This window comes from Drosophila ananassae, assembly GCF_017639315.1.
Source record: "Drosophila ananassae strain 14024-0371.13 chromosome 4 unlocalized genomic scaffold, ASM1763931v2 tig00000077, whole genome shotgun sequence".
In the NCBI taxonomy this organism is placed as follows: domain Eukaryota; kingdom Metazoa; phylum Arthropoda; class Insecta; order Diptera; family Drosophilidae; genus Drosophila; species Drosophila ananassae.
The window spans coordinates 404800-423175 of NW_025319043.1; the positions used below are offsets into that span (position 1 = coordinate 404800).

Genomic DNA, 18376 nt, shown 5'->3' on the forward strand with positions numbered 1-18376 from the left:
CCAACGTTACCAATATGAGGAAAAGTGAACGTTATAATTTGATCGGCAAAAGAAGGATCAGTTATAGTATGCTGATAACCGGTCATACCAGTGGTAAAACAGACCTCACCTATGCACTTACCTTTTTTACCTATTGATTTTCCCCAAAAGCATTTACCATCTTGTAAAATTAAAACTGCGTCCTGCACTTCATTATCTATTTAACTGATTCAAAACAGTATACAAGAATTTCAAATAATACGTAACTCTTTCTAAAATTCCAAATTTAACCACGAAGCAGCAAAAAATAACATGAAAAACTTTTAATACAATCTTTCATATAAAATATATAGTTGACTACCTTCATATTTCGTATTAGATATAGGTAAATCATAAGTAAAGTGGAGGGTAATAATGAACACTGGTACAAATCAATCAAAAAAAATAAATGAGAAGTGGTTAGCTGGAGGAATTGGCGCGCTATTATTTGTAATGATGCTACCGTCGATTCTTCTTTTAGCAAAAATAGCTATAGGGCTAATTATGGTTTCAGTTGCAGCAATAGCGATAAAAGTTGCCTTAAAAACAATATCGAATGCTTTAGAGGATAAACAGGCAGATCAAAGCCAAGCGACGCAACAAACAACACAAAGTAAAATTATAAACCTGGCTATTGGATTAACATCTATATTCGTAGGAGGATTATCACTATTCATTATAGCACAAACTGGCTTAATTGCAGCATGTGCAGCTATAACTGCTTTAGCTCTACACGAATATGTTAAAAATCAAGAAATAGGAAAAGAGATAAATGATAAATTCGATGAGGTAGCTAACAGTATAACTAATTTTATTGTTAGCAGTGTTGAAAAACTTATTTCAATAAAGTCGCCAGGCATAACAGCCTAAACTGTCTCCGTTCAGGGCATAAGTGTTACAAGTAGCATCATACAAGGCGATTAACGGCATCCTCCTGATAATAGAATAATTGTATCTGTTCAGGGGCATCGCAAATATTGAAGCAAAAGTGATCAGTGCTTACTATACGAATATTGTGATTTGAATCCACTAGGGAGGATGTCATCCCAGTGCCCAGACACTGGGATCCAGGAATTTTGATTAGAGATTAAATTGGTGAGTATAAAAGTAGCTAATTCTACGTTAAAATACAACGTTTTTAATGGGACTGCGTAAAAGGGCTGGATTCCAGTGTCAAGCACTGGCATGACAAGAAAGGGAGCACTGGAATTTTTGTTTCAGCATTAGCCATGCATCTGAACAGATACCCAAGTCAAATATAATGAAATTATCCTTTCTGCTTTTAAACTTTCATTCTCTTTATTCCAGTCTTTCTATTTTTGCTTCTAACTTTTTTATTTTTTGCTGTAAATTTTCGCACAATTCTAAAGAATCAACCATGTTACCTCACATTTTCTCTATGATTATCTTTATTATTCTTCTCTGTCCATCTTATTTGCTGCTTTCCCGAACGGATGCTCTACAGTTATTTTCTCATCAATAGCCGAGCTAGGTGCACCAGAATCAGGTACAATGATATTCTCGTGTGGTTGTATGTTCTCTTTTTCCTCACATGGTGTTTGCTTAATGAAATGTGCTGCTAAAACTTCATGTAAAGCTTTACCTTTTATAAGCACAGCCTCGTTTTGCTTAGTTAACTCTAAAATTTTCTTTGGTTCAACATCTTTACCGTCAATAGTTGATTTTTTAATACTAACTTGACCTAAATTTATATTTAAAACAACAGCGCAATTAAGGCCTTTTTCAGATTCATCTTTTGCACCCCAACTAATTTCGGTGTCACGTATTGCAAATTTTGTAAAGGAGTAGTTCCTCTGTTGTTTCTCATTCTTCTCAATCGTTGCTATTCTTTGACCTTTTTCGTTGTATATTTTTTCTCTTTCTAATTCACTTTTTTTGTTGAATAAGCTACTAACTTCTAAAGTTTGCCCAGGTTTAATTTTAATATTAAGATTCTGATGAATATTGCGATTTTTTCCAATATGAGGTCCATTAAAAAAAGCACCAGGGAAATCGCCATTTAATAATTCTTTTGCATCCTGGTCCCCCTCTCTAATTCTACCCAAATATATATTCAATCTTTCTGTGAATTTCTTTCTATCTTGAGCATTACATTTCTCACCTATTATATTGATTATTTTTTCTAACTGTTCACTGTTCTGCAGCATGGAGATAAAAAGAAAAACATTTTTCTTTCTTCCATAATATTTTGCTATTTTATCGAATGGATTTGCCTCTTTACCTTCATTATAATTTATATCATACAAAGAATAGTTAAATGGACCATTTGAGAAATCTAAATTATCAAAGTCTGACAATATATATTGTACTTCAGGATTATTATCAAACATACATTCATCTTTGGAAACTTCTTGTACAATTAATTTCTCTTGCGAAATACCCTCTGTAGCATTTTTATCACGTGGGTCAACTATAGGTTGAACCTTTTTATCATGTGGGTCAATTATAGATTGAACCTTATTGTATAATTGAAACAATAAACCTACCACTCCAGGACCTCCTTTTTCTTAAGATAGAAACAATATAAATAGTATATTCTAATATCAGTATTGTAAAGCTAAAGTTTAGGTGTATTGAAAAATAATTAACCTAATTTATAACTTGCAGCTTTATCAGCTTGTTAGGTAGAATTATTAAAGAACTAGTTGAACATATGTTATCAACTCCATCCACAAGTTCTCCGCTTGTTACTCCAGTTGCAATGAACACTGATTCACCTCTTGCCATATCTTTTACGGCGTAGACTTTTTCTGGGTCATCAATATTTAAATTTTTTGCTCTTTCTCTTAACTGATCCGTGTCAAGTACTAATCTTCCCTCCATCTGTCCGCCGATAGAGCTTAGCGCTGCAGCCGCAAGCACTCCCTCTGGTGCTCCTCCTATACCGATATACATATCATGATTGCCATTTACTAGTGAAACTATGGCCGCAACATCACCATCATCTATTAGTTTAATTTTTGCTCCTAATTTCCTGATTTTCTCTATTAATTCACCATGCCTTTCACGTTTAAGTACAGTTACCACGAGATCATTCACTTTGCATTTTTTTGCCTTGGCTAAATTGTCTAGATTCTTTTCAATGCTATTTTTTAGTGAGACTACACCCTCTGGAAGATTTTTTCCTACTGCTATCTTTTCCATATAAACATCAGGTGCATGTAAAAAATTACCTTTTTTCGTTGCAGCAAGAACGGACATTGCCCCTGATTTGTAATGAGCACAAATCGTAGTGCCTTCAAGTGGGTCAACAGCAATGTCAATCTCAGGACCATTTCCAGTGCCAACCTTCTCGCCAATATATAGCATCGGCGCTTCATCTCTCTCACCTTCACCAATTACGATAGTACCATTTATTTCCATTGAATTTAATACTGTACGCATTGCATCAACTGCAACCTGATCAGCCTTTTTTTCATCGCCGAAGCCTGCTAGTTTATATGCAGCAAGTGCTGCAGCTTCGGTCACTTTAACTAATTTATAGGCTAAATCTTCCATCATTTGCTTTAAGAACCATAAATAAAGCATTGAATATATATCATGCTGCTTGAAACTGCAATATGTCTTGACTGGTTATGGGAAAGTTGCTATAATAAATTAGATAGTAATAGTGGTAAAATTTGACATGACTTATGAAAAGATAAAGGAAATTGTAACTAACAATCCTAATATAACTGCTGAGGAGTTTGGTGAGAAGCTCAAAGAAAATAGGATAAACATAAAAAAAACAAATAAATATCATTATACTTTACTTGGGCATATTGTTAATTCAAAGGGACCTAATATTACAGACAACACCAATGATCGTGCTATATTTCTACACATTATTAAATTACTCACAGAGTTGAAAACTGAAGGCAATACTGGTCAATTCAAACATGTAAAAGCTGGATTGAGCGAAGCTATAACGACTAAGCAAGCTGATGTTGTAAGAATACTCCTGGATAGTGGTAAGTTTAATGAAGAAGAAAAATTTAACGCTTTGCTCTGTGCTGTTACTCAAAAGTATGTCCAGGGAGTTAAATTATTGTTAGGTCATGTAAATGATGAAAACATGCAAAAGGCTTTAAAGGTGGCCATGGATAAAGAACAAACTACACAAGTTGAAGAAATTACTCAGATACTATTAAATTTTATTACACCAGAAACATCCAATGTAGAAGAAAATATAGTACCAGCACCTCCTATAGTAACAGAAGCAAATGCTAACCAACCTGTGTCAAGTAGTGTTAATGATCAGCCAGGTCATAGTAACGAAAATGAAACGCCTGTAATACCAGAGGAAACAAATACTAAGCAAACTGCCACACCAAATAATGATAATAAAGCTAACGGCTTCGTAGATGCTCAATTTTCTATGCCAAATGAACAAGAAACTAAATATAAAGAGAGCAAAAAGGATTTTAACACCTCATTGACAAAAGATGTTGTTGGAGTTGTTATTACAGGATTATTCATTACTGCTGCTGTAATGGTTCCATTTGTAGCTGGTGCAGTAGTTTGCAGTGTCATAGCTGCTTTGGTTGCAATATACACCGGGTTGCATGTAAAAAATTCTACATTACCAAGTTATAGGGAGATGAGAGAGAATGAAGTTGAACGTGTAACAGGATGTCATCCCAGTGCCCAGACACTGGGATCCAGAAGGCCATAATAAAAACTAGATTCCAGCGTCACGCGCTGGAATGACACCCTCTGGTGGGCAAAAACCGTATCCGTTCAGGAGAGTGGTTTAAGAAACAATAGATAGGAGATTTTGGAAAGGATTGAGACCCCTTTGTTTCCAAGTTAAGTATAATGAAATTATCCGCTCAAGGAATGTATTTCCCCGCTTTGATTGTGTAAAATATGAGTTTTTGCGATAAACGACATAATGCCGAATTTGCCGTTCAGCGTGGTTATTTGTCAGCGGAATATTTTCTGGGTCATCTAAAAATTTCCACATCATTCTTTCAGATCTCAGAACATTTTTTGCAACTCGAGAGGCTCCAATTGCTTCAGGTAAACGAGATATCTCCTTCAAGTAATACTTTGTACGTTTTCTTAATTTTCTGGCACGTCTGACAAACCTCAAAACATCTATCTCACTTTTTAGTAAAGCTTTTTTTAGTGCAAATAATTCAGTGGCCACGTTTCTCAAGTAACAACCCAGAACTTTAACTTCAATATTCCAACTATGTGCTAATCTTTCAAAATCTCTTGATAAATGTGCCCAACAGATTTGCCTGTTTTTATCGGCAAAATAATTGTATGCTGCATACCTGTCAGTTATTACCAAGCTATTGCGATTGCAGAATTTACTATTTTGTAAAACTTTCATTCCTCTTGACTCTGTAAATTTTACAAAACTTGCCGTATTGCTTGCAAACATCCAACACCAAGCGAGTTTACCTTTGTTATAATGGCTCGTTTCATCAATATGTAGAACTTTACTCCTACTTATCTCTTGTTCGATCTGCTCATACATTTTTTTGCATTTTGAAGCAACTCTATGTTCACTATTTGATATGCTACCGACGCTTATGTTCAAATTGAAGATATCATTTACGACACTCGCTATTTCGCGTTTTGAATTTTTGTAGAATCCGCTGAACGCTGCAATTATTGACTTAACCCTTGGACCAAATGTATCTGGCGTAACACCTTCCGGTAACTTGCTACTTCTTCTCTTTCCGCATCTCCGACAACGGCCATGTTCTAACTGATATTCCACTACATAAGGCTTGATTTCTGGAAGATCAACTTTCTGATGAATATATGGTTTTTCACATATTGCAATTTCTCCTCCGCATTCGCAAGTATTAGGCAACTCTATCTTTACTACTTTATCTGCATCCATGTTGGCGCGAAAACTTCCTTTATGACCAACCTGACCGCCAATATTCCTTTCGCTTTTCGGCTTATTCTTTTTTATTTTATACAACTCTTTGGAACTTGGTATTGATGAATTTTTTGAGCTTAAACCGAGTCTTTCTCTTAACTCAGCATTTTCTATCTTTAAAGCCTTATTTTCTGCTTTTAAACTTTCATTCTCTTTTTCCAATCTTTCTATTTTTGCTTCTAACCTTTCTATTTTTTGCTGTAAATTTTTGCAAAGTTCTAAAAGGTTTACCATATTATTTCACTTTTGCTCTATGATTATCTTTTTAGATCACCTTGTCTACCTTATTCTGCCACTCCGCTGAACGGATACCTCAAACCATATGAGTAGCCAACACTGCCACTATACTTACCTAGCAAATTTAGATCTAACACTAAACTGTGCTGCCACTAACTTTGCAATCGGTACTCTATAGGGTGAGCATGAAACATAATCCACCCCTGATTCGATGAGAAACTCTATAGATTTTGGATCTGCTCCATGCTCTCCACATATACCCAGTTTTATTTCTTTTCGGGTTTTTTTGCCTCTTTCAATGGCCATCTTGATTAACTCCCCTACCCCTTCGATGTCCAGCACTTCAAATGGATCATTGTCAAATATGTTGTTTTTCTTATAGGAATCGAGGAAATTAACTGAATCATCTCTTGAAAGTCCCATGGTTGTTTGCGTTAAATCATTAGTGCCAAAACTAAAGAACTCTGCATGTTTTGCTAACTTATCAGCAATCAGTGCCGCTCGTGGTAGCTCTATCATTGTTCCAATTGAGTACGCCTTGTCTGATGTCATTCCAGCGCGTGACGCTGGAATCTGCGTCTGTGAGATAACAGAGGATTCTTTCTTTGCTAGCTCGCATATCAGAATAAATTCTTTCTCGCTCATGATAAAAGGAATCATGATTTCAGGCTCCACTTCTATCTTCTTTTCTTTCTTTAATTCACTTGCAGCACTAAGTATTGCCCTAATCTGCATGCTATATATTTCAGGATGAGAAATGGCAAGTCTACAACCTCGATGGCCAAGCATTGGGTTCTTTTCTGATAACTGTGCTATTTTATTTTTTACTGACTCAACTGACTTACTAAGTGATTTGGCAATTTTTTCTATAGTAGACTGATCATTGGGTAAAAATTCATGCAAAGGTGGATCAAGCAACCGTATAGTGACTTCCCTGCCCTCCATAATAGAAAATATTTCTTTGAAATCAGACTTTTGCATTTCTTCTAGTTTAATGAGCGCATTTGCCCTTTCATTTTCATCGTCAGCTATTATCAACTTTTGAATGAATTCGATTCTATCACTAGCGAAAAACATATGTTCTGTGCGACATAAGCCTATACCTTCTGCACCGAATTCTTTTGCAATTTTTGCGTCTTTTGGAGTATCAGCGTTCGCTCTCACTTTGACCGTTTTGATTTCATCTATCCAGTTGATTACCGTTTTGAATTCTTGCGATAATTCAGGTGAAATTGTAGGGAGAATGCCAAGCATAACCTCCCCTGTTCCTCCGTTGATGGTAATTGGTTCACCTTTATTTACTTTTGTATCCCCTACAGAAAAGAAAGTTCCATCTTTATCGATATAAAGTCCACTCACACTGCAAATGCATGGCTTACCCATTCCACGGGTTACAACAGCAGCATGCGAGGTCATCCCTCCCCGTGCTGTTACTATGCCACTTGCAGCATTCATTCCATTAATATCTTCAGGACTCGTTTCTGACCTTACTAAAATCACTTTTTTACCCTGCTCTGCAGCTTTTTCAGCATCACTTGCACTAAACACTACATATCCAGAAGCAACACCTGGAGAAGCAGGTAGCCCCTTCCCTATTACTTTTTGGTCACTCTTAACGTCAAGAACTGGATGCAATAAATTGTCAAAAGTTTTTGGATCAATTCTCAATATTCCTTCTTCTTTTGTAATCGTTCCTTCGTTTACCATATCAACTATTATGCGAATAGCAGCTTCAGCCGTGCGTTTGCCAGACCTAGTCTGCAAAATCCATAATTTACCGTCCTGTACAGTAAATTCGATATCCTGCATGTCTTTATAATGCCTTTCAAGTTTTTCACATACCACGCATAATTCTCGGTAGACACTTGGCAGCAACTTCTCCATGGTGTTTTTTTGCTCTCCGTCAATTGGCATAGGAGTATAAACACCAGAAACCACATCCTCACCCTGAGCATTAACCAAAAACTCACCAAAAAGCTTTTTTTCTCCAGTTGAAGGATTTCGTGTAAATATCACACCAGTTGCAGAATTATCATTTAAATTACCAAAAACCATTGCTTGCACGTTGACCGCTGTTCCAAGGTTTTCAGGAATATTATGTATTCTTCTATAGGAAACAGCCCTATCATTTTTCCAAGAGGCAAATACTGCATTAACTGAGTTTAACAATTGCTCTTCAACGTTCTGCGGGAAATGTTTCTCAGTTTTTTCATATACTATCTTTTTAAAATCGTTAACAATTCTCTTTAAAACATCAACATCAAGATCAGCTAAGCTTTTTGCTCCACTCTTTTGCTGCTCATTATCAATAACATCTTGAAATAGGTGATGATCAAGCTGTAGTACAACATTGGAGTACATCATGATGAAACGGCAGTAGCTATCGTAAGCAAAACGTTCGCCACTTTTTTTTGCAAGCCCAACAACGGTTTCATCATTTAGACCAACATTTAAAATAGTATCAAGCATGCCCGGCATTGAACTAACACTACCAGAGCGTATGGAAACTAATAAGGGATTATTTAAATCCCCAAATTTACAACCGATGTCATTTTCGAGCATCGTCATGTAGTTTTTAATTCCACTACATATGTCATTCCAGTGCGTGACCACATTTTTTTCTGGATCCGAGTAATCAGATACTTGGATGACAGAAGATCTATTGTCTTGATAATAGACTTTGCAAGCAGAGGTGGAAATTGTGAAACCAGGTGGAACAGGAATGCCAACATTGCACATTTCTGCTAAATTTGCCCCCTTTCCTCCCAGCAGATTTTTCATTTCTGCATTGCCTTCGCATTTACCCTGGCTAAAGTAATGTATTAACTTTTCCCCCATCATTTTCTCCGGATTTTCACTGATAAACACATTGTACATATAGTTCCAATAAACCTGTGAGGACTTGAAACCTTAGGATAATAAATTTTACAAAATTTTGCAACAACGTTCCCTCTGGCAACATCAGTAAAGTTAACAAAAAAGATGACAAATTATTGAATTATTATCAATAAGAATATATAATATAAAGATACATTTAAAAATTTTTTTATGGCTCTTTCTAAGTTTCTCGACCCCAAGAATGATGTTGCGTTTCGGCGTATTTTTGGTACTGAAAAAAATAAAGACATCCTCATTCACTTTCTCAATGATATTTTGGGGTTCACTGGCAAAGATGAAATAAAAGAAATAGAATTCCTCAGCACTATTCAAGATGCTGAAATTGCTTCTGATAAACAAAGCATTGTTGATGTTCTTTGCAGGGATTCTAGTGGGAACAGGTATATAATTGAGATGGTGCGACCTGAAAGCCTTCGGTCATATTGTTTAAAAGGAGAGGAATTCATTCAGAAAGAAACTGAAAGGATTCTAAAGCTTATTGAACCAGATGTTTTGCCATCTGAGTCTACGCATCAGTGCGAATTGGGTAACCAGTTGGTGCCGAGCGACGCGGACAATGAACCTCCTCTTGATAAAGAAGATGCTCAATCGTGAGAGAAAGCATAAACTACAAGCATCATGTGGTTGGAGGGCTAGGCTTAGTGGTATGGTGAACGTAAGTGAAGCTTCATAAGTATCGTAACGATTAAAGAGCTAAAGATGCTGATAAGCTCCGACCAAAAGGTAATGTGGATGAGTTACATTTTTCATTTCTGGATGTACGCAAATAATAATTCCACCGGTATAGAGAAGCCACCTAACCCACTATTGTATGACAAAAGGAACAGGATAAGCCTGTATTTTCGCCTATATGGCAGGCAACCCGCAAGGAATGCTGATGGATGTGCAGGTAAAGGATAATGGAGAAAGCGAATGCCATTTTGTAACGAAATGGATAGAATTTGTAACATTAATTCGCGTGAAAACGAGCAGACTTCCATTTGGTCCCTCATGACAAGAAACTTTGTTAACCACTTAAGGTAGGAAAGCAGATGATTACAAGTACAACTGTAAGTGCACCTACCAATAACTCCGAAGCATGGAACCAGTTACCCTGGAAGAAATGCCAAAAAGTTGTTATGAGGCTACAGAGGCGTATTGTTAAGGCTGTCCAACAAGGCAGATGGGGTAAGGTGAAAACTTTACAACACCTTCTCACACGCTCTTTTAGCGGCAAAGCTTTGGCGGTTAAGAGAGTAACTGAAAACCAAGGAAAAAACACAGCAGGTGTAGATCGTCAAATATGGTCAACTTGCAACACAAAATTTCAAGGAATAAAGCTATTAAAACAAAGAGGATACAAACCTTCTCCGCTAAAACGGATATACATCAGTAAGTCTAATGGCAAAAGAAGACCTCTTGGAATCCCTACGATAAAAGATAGAGCCATGCAAGCATTATACTTGTTTGCTTTGGAACCGATAGCTGAAACGATCAGTGATCGTCACTCTTATGGTTTTAGACCAAAAAGATCCTGCGCAGACGCTACTGTGGCTTGTCACTTGTTACTGGCAAGCCGTAACCAACTACAATGGATACTCGAAGGTGATATTAAAGGGTGTTTTGATAACATTAACCATGAATGGCTCATGAAGCATATTCCTATGGAGAAGAAAATTCTTCATAGCTGGTTAAAAGCTGGCTTCCTAGAATCAAAAACTCTGTATTCCACAACTGCAGGTACCCCACAAGGTAGTATCATCTCTCCAATACTAGCAAATCTAGCCCTAAATGGACTTGAAAAATCATTGGAAAGTCAATTTGGTAAACTTGGCAGTAAAAGAAGAAGCAAAATCAGAAGTGGAGTAAATGTAATCAGGTACGCAGATGACTTTATCATTTCAGGAATCACACGTGAAGTACTGGAAAATGAAGTAAAACCTCTAGTATCGTCCTTTCTTCAGGAGAGAGGTCTTATCCTTTCCGAAGAGAAAACAAAAATTACATCTATTACAACAGGGTTTGACTTTCTTGGTTGTAATGTACGCAGGTATAATAAGAAGTTAATTATAAAACCTTCAAAAGAAAGTATTAAGAAACTTCTTAATAAAGCACGTACATTGATAAAGGCAAACATAGCGAACACTCAGGCCGTACTAATCAAGTTGCTCAATTCCCTATTAAGGGGATGGGGAAATTACTACAGCCATGTGTGTGCGAAAAGAGCTTTTAACAAAATAGACCATGAAATTATGTGTGCTCTATGGAAATGGGCAAAGAAAAGACATCCTCGTAAAGGATTACGTTGGATAAAGAATCGTTACTTCAAGGTAATGAAACAACGCCAATGGGTCTTTGCTGCACCCATATGCAAGAACAAACCGAAAGAGATAAGGTATTTAAGACTGCTTAGGTTGATTGATATACCTATCAGACGACATGTTAAAATCAGGGCGGATGCAAATCCACTTGACTTAAAATGGAAAAAGTATTTTGATGAAAGAGTGAAACAAACAAAAATGTTAGCAAGCTCTTTCTCAAGAGAAGGTTCTCTACTGTTGGTGTCACCATTAAGAATGATGTTTTCTGAGGAATCATGAAGGACAAGCCGGTTCGAGAAAAGAAGGACTTAGATAAGGGGCTCAAGCGTAGTGTGGGGAAACCTGCATGCTGCGTTTCTAAGGGAGGGAGTAGTAGCAATACTACTTCCTTACCTAACCAGCTCGCTAAAACTAAGGGCTTTGAAAAACGTGCTCAATACTATGCTGCTAAAGCCTATTCAAGACAGGCTGACAAAGGCGATCAATATCATGACCTTAAGGAAATTATCTTTATTGCTATAGCAGACTGTATTTTATTTCCTGATAAGTCTGAGTATAAGTCAAAGCATACCATTCGCGATGAAGATACTAATGAACATGATCTAAAAGATTTTTACTTTATATTTATTGAGTTGCCTAAATTTCCAAAAACCAAAGAAGATCAGCTTTCAAGTATTGTTGAGAAATGGGTCTACTTCTTTAAATATGCAGATGAGACTAGTGAAGAAGAGCTGGAAAAAATAATAGGTAGTGATCTAATAATTAAAAAGGCCTATGAAGAACTAAATAGGTTCAACTGGTCAGAAAAAGAATTTATTGCCTATGAACAGGAAATAAAACGTATTCTTGATGAACAGGCTGTCCTTGCTCAAAAACTTGATGATGCTACTGCAAAAGGCATCCTCATCGGACATGAAAAAGGCAGAAAAGAGAGGGAAATTGAAGTTGCAAAGAATCTACTTAAAGCAGGAGTTTCTATTGATATCATAGCTCAAACTACTGGTCTTACAGCTAATGAAATTAAAGACTTAAGCTCTTTGGATGTTTAGATGAACATCTTTGTACTAGATGAAAACCCAGAGATTGCGGCAAAAATGTTATGTGATAAGCATATAGTAAAAATGCTATTAGAAACTGCTCAGTTACTGAGTAATGTTTTTTCAATAGCATTAAAAGTGCCAAATCCTTTAGTCAGCATCACAGACCAGAATATAGAAGTTCCATATAAACTTACTCACAAAAACCACCCTTGTTCTCTATGGGCTAGACAATCCAAAGGGAACTTTTTCTGGTTAATAAAATACGGAAGGGAGCTGTGCAAAGAGTATACTTGGCGATATAAAAGAAAACATAGATCAGAAGAAGTTATAGATTGGTGTGATAGTAATAAGAATTTGCTTGTTTTTCAATCAACCGATATAAAGCCTTTTGTACAGGCGTTACCAGATCAATATAAGTCTAGTCATTCAGTAAAAGCTTACAGAGAGTACTACCTAAAAGAAAAGATGAGGTTTGCTAAGTGGGAAAAGGGTAGAGAAGTACCGGATTGGTTGCTAAGCAGAATCGTACGTCTGAAAAGCCGCAAATAAAAAGAACGCCTTAATTAGTAGAGAGGAAGGTGCAAAAAAACTAAAACATCTTCTCACTTTAACTCTTAATTAGATTTGAGGTAAATCATTAAAATCTCCACTCTTTTAACTGAGTCTGATAAAATTTAAAAACGGCAGTTTATTGAATACTTTACATGATTAAACCATTAAAACTCTTCAATTTTACTGAATTGATGGTAATTTCAAGGTATTTGCTGCTCAAATTTAGATACATGCTAATTTCTCTATTATAAATACTTAAATTATAAACTATTTACTCTTTAATTTTGGTTATTAGTACTGCGATCCAGAGGTATTCCAACATCACTCACTTCAGAAGAGCAAAGTACTCTGATAATCTGGAATTTCAAAGTAAGGTCTCGATATTACTTCTTTTATAACCTAACGAAAATCTGAGTTCAGAACATAAAACCAGTCCCTTAATATAACTACTTTGCTGTTCCCTTACTATCATTTACAAAGAAGCCCTTATATTTTTCTACTAAATCTGGTCTTTTCTTCATCTATATCTCCTTCTACACCTAGAACTCTATTCGCCAATTCCCTATTCTCTAGAGAAATAAGTAATGCTCTATATCACCGTCAGAAATTAATCTGCCGCACCGAGAACTGATAGACCTTTTTATCTTTCCCATTATCTCTTTTCTTGGGGTGAGTAAAACAATATATTTTTCCACATAGTTATAAGCTGGGAACCATAAAAACAGCTTCATGATCAGCCATTTTAAAAGTTCGATCAAGTTCAATATTCCTAAGCGTTGTACTTGCCTTATATGAACAATAACATCCCAATGTAAGGAAAGTTAATGCAGTCAAAGCAAGTGAAATAGATATTCCTAAATGAGACATTGTTAAACTTGTGCCAACAGCAAATACTCCAGATAATATAAGAGAAGCAGAGGCATAAATTATTTGCTTTCTACTCTGAGCTCTTGCTTCTGAGAATTGAGATTTTACTGCTGAACTTTGTTCAGAGACTCGAGATAGGTTGCTAGTCCTTTTACTATAACCTTGTTTTACATTAACACCCACAGACTCAGTGGCAACTTTTGAATCCATCTCATCCTGGATTGATATATCAATATTTTCCGGCTGTTCATTAGCTAGAATAAGCTCATCATGCAAATTTTTTACAGAGCAAAAATGTGAGGGATCGATACTAAAGCTTTCTTCAATGCCTTCTAATCGTTTATTCTCTTCCTTTAATCGTTCTATATTTCCTCGTAATATACTATTTTCTAATAGCAATTCCTCACATTGTTTCCCTTTTGCATCTATCTCTTGTTCCAGCTTTACTAGTTTAATTTCATAGTCTTTACATAACTCAGCTTTTCCTTCCGGTATATCTGCATCCTCCACTTGTATACACGAATCTTCGGTTTCTCTTTTTGTCTTTTCCGCTCTTAACAAATACTCATAATCATCTTCTAACCCATTTATTTTTTGCATTAATCGTTGATTGTTCTCATTCAGCCCATTTATAACTTCCTGCATCTTTTCTTTTTTATTAAATAGCAATTCCTTGTATCTTGAAAAAAGCATCTAGTGTTTTTAAGCTTAAGCATTAGGTGGAGAAGGGAAGAACTCTGGAAGATTCCTTAGATATAAAATCTGTAGAAAAGAAAAGAGTTCCCTTCTCAAAAGTAGAGGCTGGACGGTATCGTAGAAAGGCCTAAATGGTTCTAATTCTGTATTCACAAGGTAAGCCTTACTTTTCATTTTTAATAGTAGTATATGGAGTTATATATGATCAACAACTTTTTAGGTATAGATGTTTCAAAAGAACGCTTTGATGTTTCTCTCTCATTCATAAGTAAAAAAGGAAAGCGTGAAACTAGGAAAAGGAAATTTAAAAATGATGATACTGGGTTTCAAGGTCTACTGAACTTTCTACAAAAACATAACGTAGAAGAAGTAAAAGCTTGCATGGAATCCACTGGTTGTTATAGCGAAGCTTTGGCTGAGTTCCTCCACAACGCTGGATATTTCGTTAGTGTTGTAAACCCAGCTTGCATAAGATTTTATGCAAAAAGTAAGCTTACACGACAAAAGAATGACCAGACTGATGCAGAGATTATTGCAGATTATTGTCAAAGACAGGAACCTTCTCGTTGGACACCACCTTCTCCTGAAAAGAAAAAATTAAAACATCTTTATCGTTGCTCAAATGCGTTAAAGGATGAGTTAACATTAGCAAATAATCATTTAGAAAAGAAAGAGAGACTGCCTAAAGAAGTTGCAAATGCTTGGGAAGACCTTGCAATGAACATAGAGCAAAAAATAGAAACAATAAAAAACTCCATACGCGAACTATTAAAACAACACAAAGAATTGTTGGAAGATTTTCAACTCCTATTAACTATTCCAGGAATAGGAGAGGAAACAGCAATAGCTATTTTAGCTGAAATTCCTGGTATAAAAGCCTTTATAAATGCTAGGCAATTGGCAGCATATGCTGGAACTATACCACAAAATATAACATCAGGCTCATCCGTACATGCCAAGCCCAGATTAAGTAAAACCGGTTCACGAACATTACGTAAAGCAATGTACTTTCCTGCTATAGCAGCTAAAAAGCATAATCCTATCATTATGGCTTCTTGCGAAAGATTAAAAGAGAAAGGCAAGCATGCTATGGCCATAGTTGGTGCTGCAATGCGTAAGTTACTTCATATAGTTTTTGGTGTTTTAAGTTCAAAAAAGGCCTTTGATCCAGATCATATCAAGAACTATAGGGCTAAAAGGTTAACTGAAGGTTTAGTACTTTAAAATCAAAAAATGCTTCTAATTCATCTTATGTAAAATGGCATCTTACACAAATTTATTGAATGTTGTTGGTTAGTGGATATGTTGATAAGTAAATTTCTGCTGTTTTATATGTAACTAATTTACTTATCAACATATCCACTAACTATAATCTGTATACTGCTACACAGTTGGAAGTATTTTTTGATTTTATTATGCAATTTGGAGAATTTTTATGACTTTTTTGTTGACTAACAAGACGGTATCTTTTCTTCTTTCGCTGTAGCAAGTTTTTCCTTAAGTTCATCATTTTCTGCTAGAAAATCTTTATTCTCTTTTTCAAGTTTATCTACTTTTTTCTCTAACTCTTGAACACTGTTATTTAAGGATTCATTCATCTTTTCCAATCCCTTCAATTTTTGTTCAAGATACATGCTTTTAGAATCACTTTGTGGTAATCTTGTACCAATATTTACGAGAATTTCTCCTACAAAATCCATAAACTTTTTGAAATGTCTCTCATGAACTATCACTTCTTCACTTAGTGTAGTATTACCCAGCTTTTCCACAATTTCTTGGATTTTTTTTAAACTATTGGATAATAGCTCCATTCGTTCAACAATTTTAGTTACTTCACTTACGTTCAATTCATCACTCAGATCTGCATTACTAGTATAATTCTCACCAGTGGTAACTAGGTTAGATGGATTGGCAGGTTTAATCGGGGTACTCGTATCAACAGAAGCTCCAAATGGCATAAACAGTGCACTTCGGCTGCTCTTAATCGATCTACCTAGTGAAGGTATATCACTATTATAAAGTGTTCTATCACCACTAGAGGCAACTTGCTCTTGTCTATAATTTGTAGAAGTTCCTGTTGGACTAGTACCATTTTTCTGATCTTCTCTACTGCTTTCATTCGTAAAGCGCTTCACTCCCATTACCCTCCTAACATTCTCTCCAAGTTCTTCTCTTTCGATTATAATACGAGATTCATTTTTTTCATAGTTAATTTTATCATATAATTGTTCACATTCTTTGTAGGACAATATTGGTTGTAGCGTCTTCTTCTTTACTTCTTCATCGTAGAAAGCTCTCAGCTTATCATTTGATAATATTGCTATAGCTTCTTTTACATCAGGATGCAATTGAGAATGCCCATTTTTGCATGAATGAACACGGTTCAGTAGAAAAATCTTAACAGAGTGTTGCTTGTATTCCATAATTTCCTCTAATGTAATTCCCATAACTTTTTCTTGTGATTCTATGTATCCTAGAGCTTCTTCAAAGTCTTGTCTGTTAGAGGTGAGAGGTTGAGCTTTTTTTAACTTTTTGATCTCACTATCTTTTGGATGCACACCATTAACTTCAATAACAGGGATAACACTTGCAGAGTCAATCGCATTTAACACAATACTACAATCATCTTGATTTTTTAGGAAAGCTTTTAGCTGTTTTTTAAAGTTCAATAAATTACTTAATTTATCTTCATTAGTTTTAGATTTTTTGATTTGATCATAAACGTTTCTGGCTGCTTGGTTATTCTCTTTATCAGTCCTTATTTTACTTTCTAACTTACCAAGGAGTTTGCTCAGTGGTTTTTTAAGTTTCTTATAATCGTTAACAAGCAGTTCTCTTATCCGTCTTTCAAAATCTCCTTTTTCTTTGAATCTCAAAACAGTATATAGATCATCTTCAGCCCTCTGCTGATCGGATTTTGTATTTACAACCATAACCTTACCTAACACTAACAGATACTGCTGAACAGAACTTAAGGGCGAAGTTAAAACACACTTAGTTAAAGTCATAAGCACTTCTCCAATTAATCTTACTAATATTCTTCTGGAAAACAACATATCTACTGACCTTATTCTTGGGAATATAAATAGAAAAAGTGCATCACCTATAGTCTCCAGAAAACCTGGTGTTAGCTGTCAAATTAAGATTTCTAGAAAATACTCAATAATTCCAGACAGATTTCTCTAGGCCTGACCAGAACGTTTGGGTATCAAATAGGTCTTTCTGGAGTAATTAGGTGTTGTAACTTAGTTACAAATTTAGTACCATAGCGTTGTTTTCATGATATAGGGAGGTTTAAATGCCAATAGAAACAAAACGTCAGGCTGAAGTGCTTAAAAAGCTACAAGATGTGATAAAACATACAGATCGTGACATTGCGGCTGGAAGAAAGTTAGCTATTAAAAGGTGGGTCGAGACCTATATAGAGTATATCAAACTTTTTAAGGATGATAAGCTGGAATTCTTATATAATGTTTTTCGAGATGAAGGTTGTTGGTTAGGTACAAGGTTAAATAATACTGTTTTAGGTCAGAAATTGACTGAAGAGAAAATAGGAGAAATCGATAACCCACTACCAAGGTATGGTATGGCATCTAGGTACTGTATAACGGGCAAGATAGGTGATTTTTTCAACAAACAGTTTGTACTCTCTAGAGGTCAATTTACTTCAGAAGAGGTAGATAGTCAAGGTAATCCGATCAGTGATCAATATGTAAGAAACATTCTGCTATCATCCATGAAGAGAAATGGTCCTGTGTTTGATTTCTGGATCGATAGAGAATCTGGGGAATTAAAGAAGTATGATGCAGTAGAAGGTTTTGACAGTGCTGTAAAACTTAAGTGGAGCGAAGGGGTAGAGTATTTTT

The 18376-nt window shown here is 35.7% G+C and overlaps 1 protein-coding gene across 1 annotated transcript; it reads right to left on the bottom strand.

The window, feature by feature from the left end:
- Positions 1-13193: 13193 nt before the first annotated feature.
- LOC123257960 (GRIP and coiled-coil domain-containing protein 2-like) lies at positions 13194-16707 on the bottom strand. The gene is made up of 2 exons (XM_044717903.1): positions 15977-16707; positions 13194-14486 (listed from the first exon to the last, which is right to left on the bottom strand). Exons 1-2 carry the CDS (start codon positions 16649-16651, stop codon positions 13647-13649), a joined length of 1515 nt encoding a protein of 504 aa, XP_044573838.1. The 5' UTR covers positions 16652-16707; the 3' UTR covers positions 13194-13646.
- Positions 16708-18376: the final 1669 nt, after the last annotated feature.

What these genes read in the sequence shown, in the direction of transcription:
- LOC123257960 (XM_044717903.1), bottom strand. Translation starts at nt 16,651, where the DNA reads ATGGGAGTGAAGCGCTTTACGAATGAAAGCAGTAGAGAAGATCAGAAA. An exon ending in CTACAGCGAAAGAAGAAAAG is followed by an intron (nt 14,487 to 15,976) that starts ATACCGTCTTGT and finishes TCAAGATACAAG; the next exon opens with GAATTGCTATTTAATAAAAA.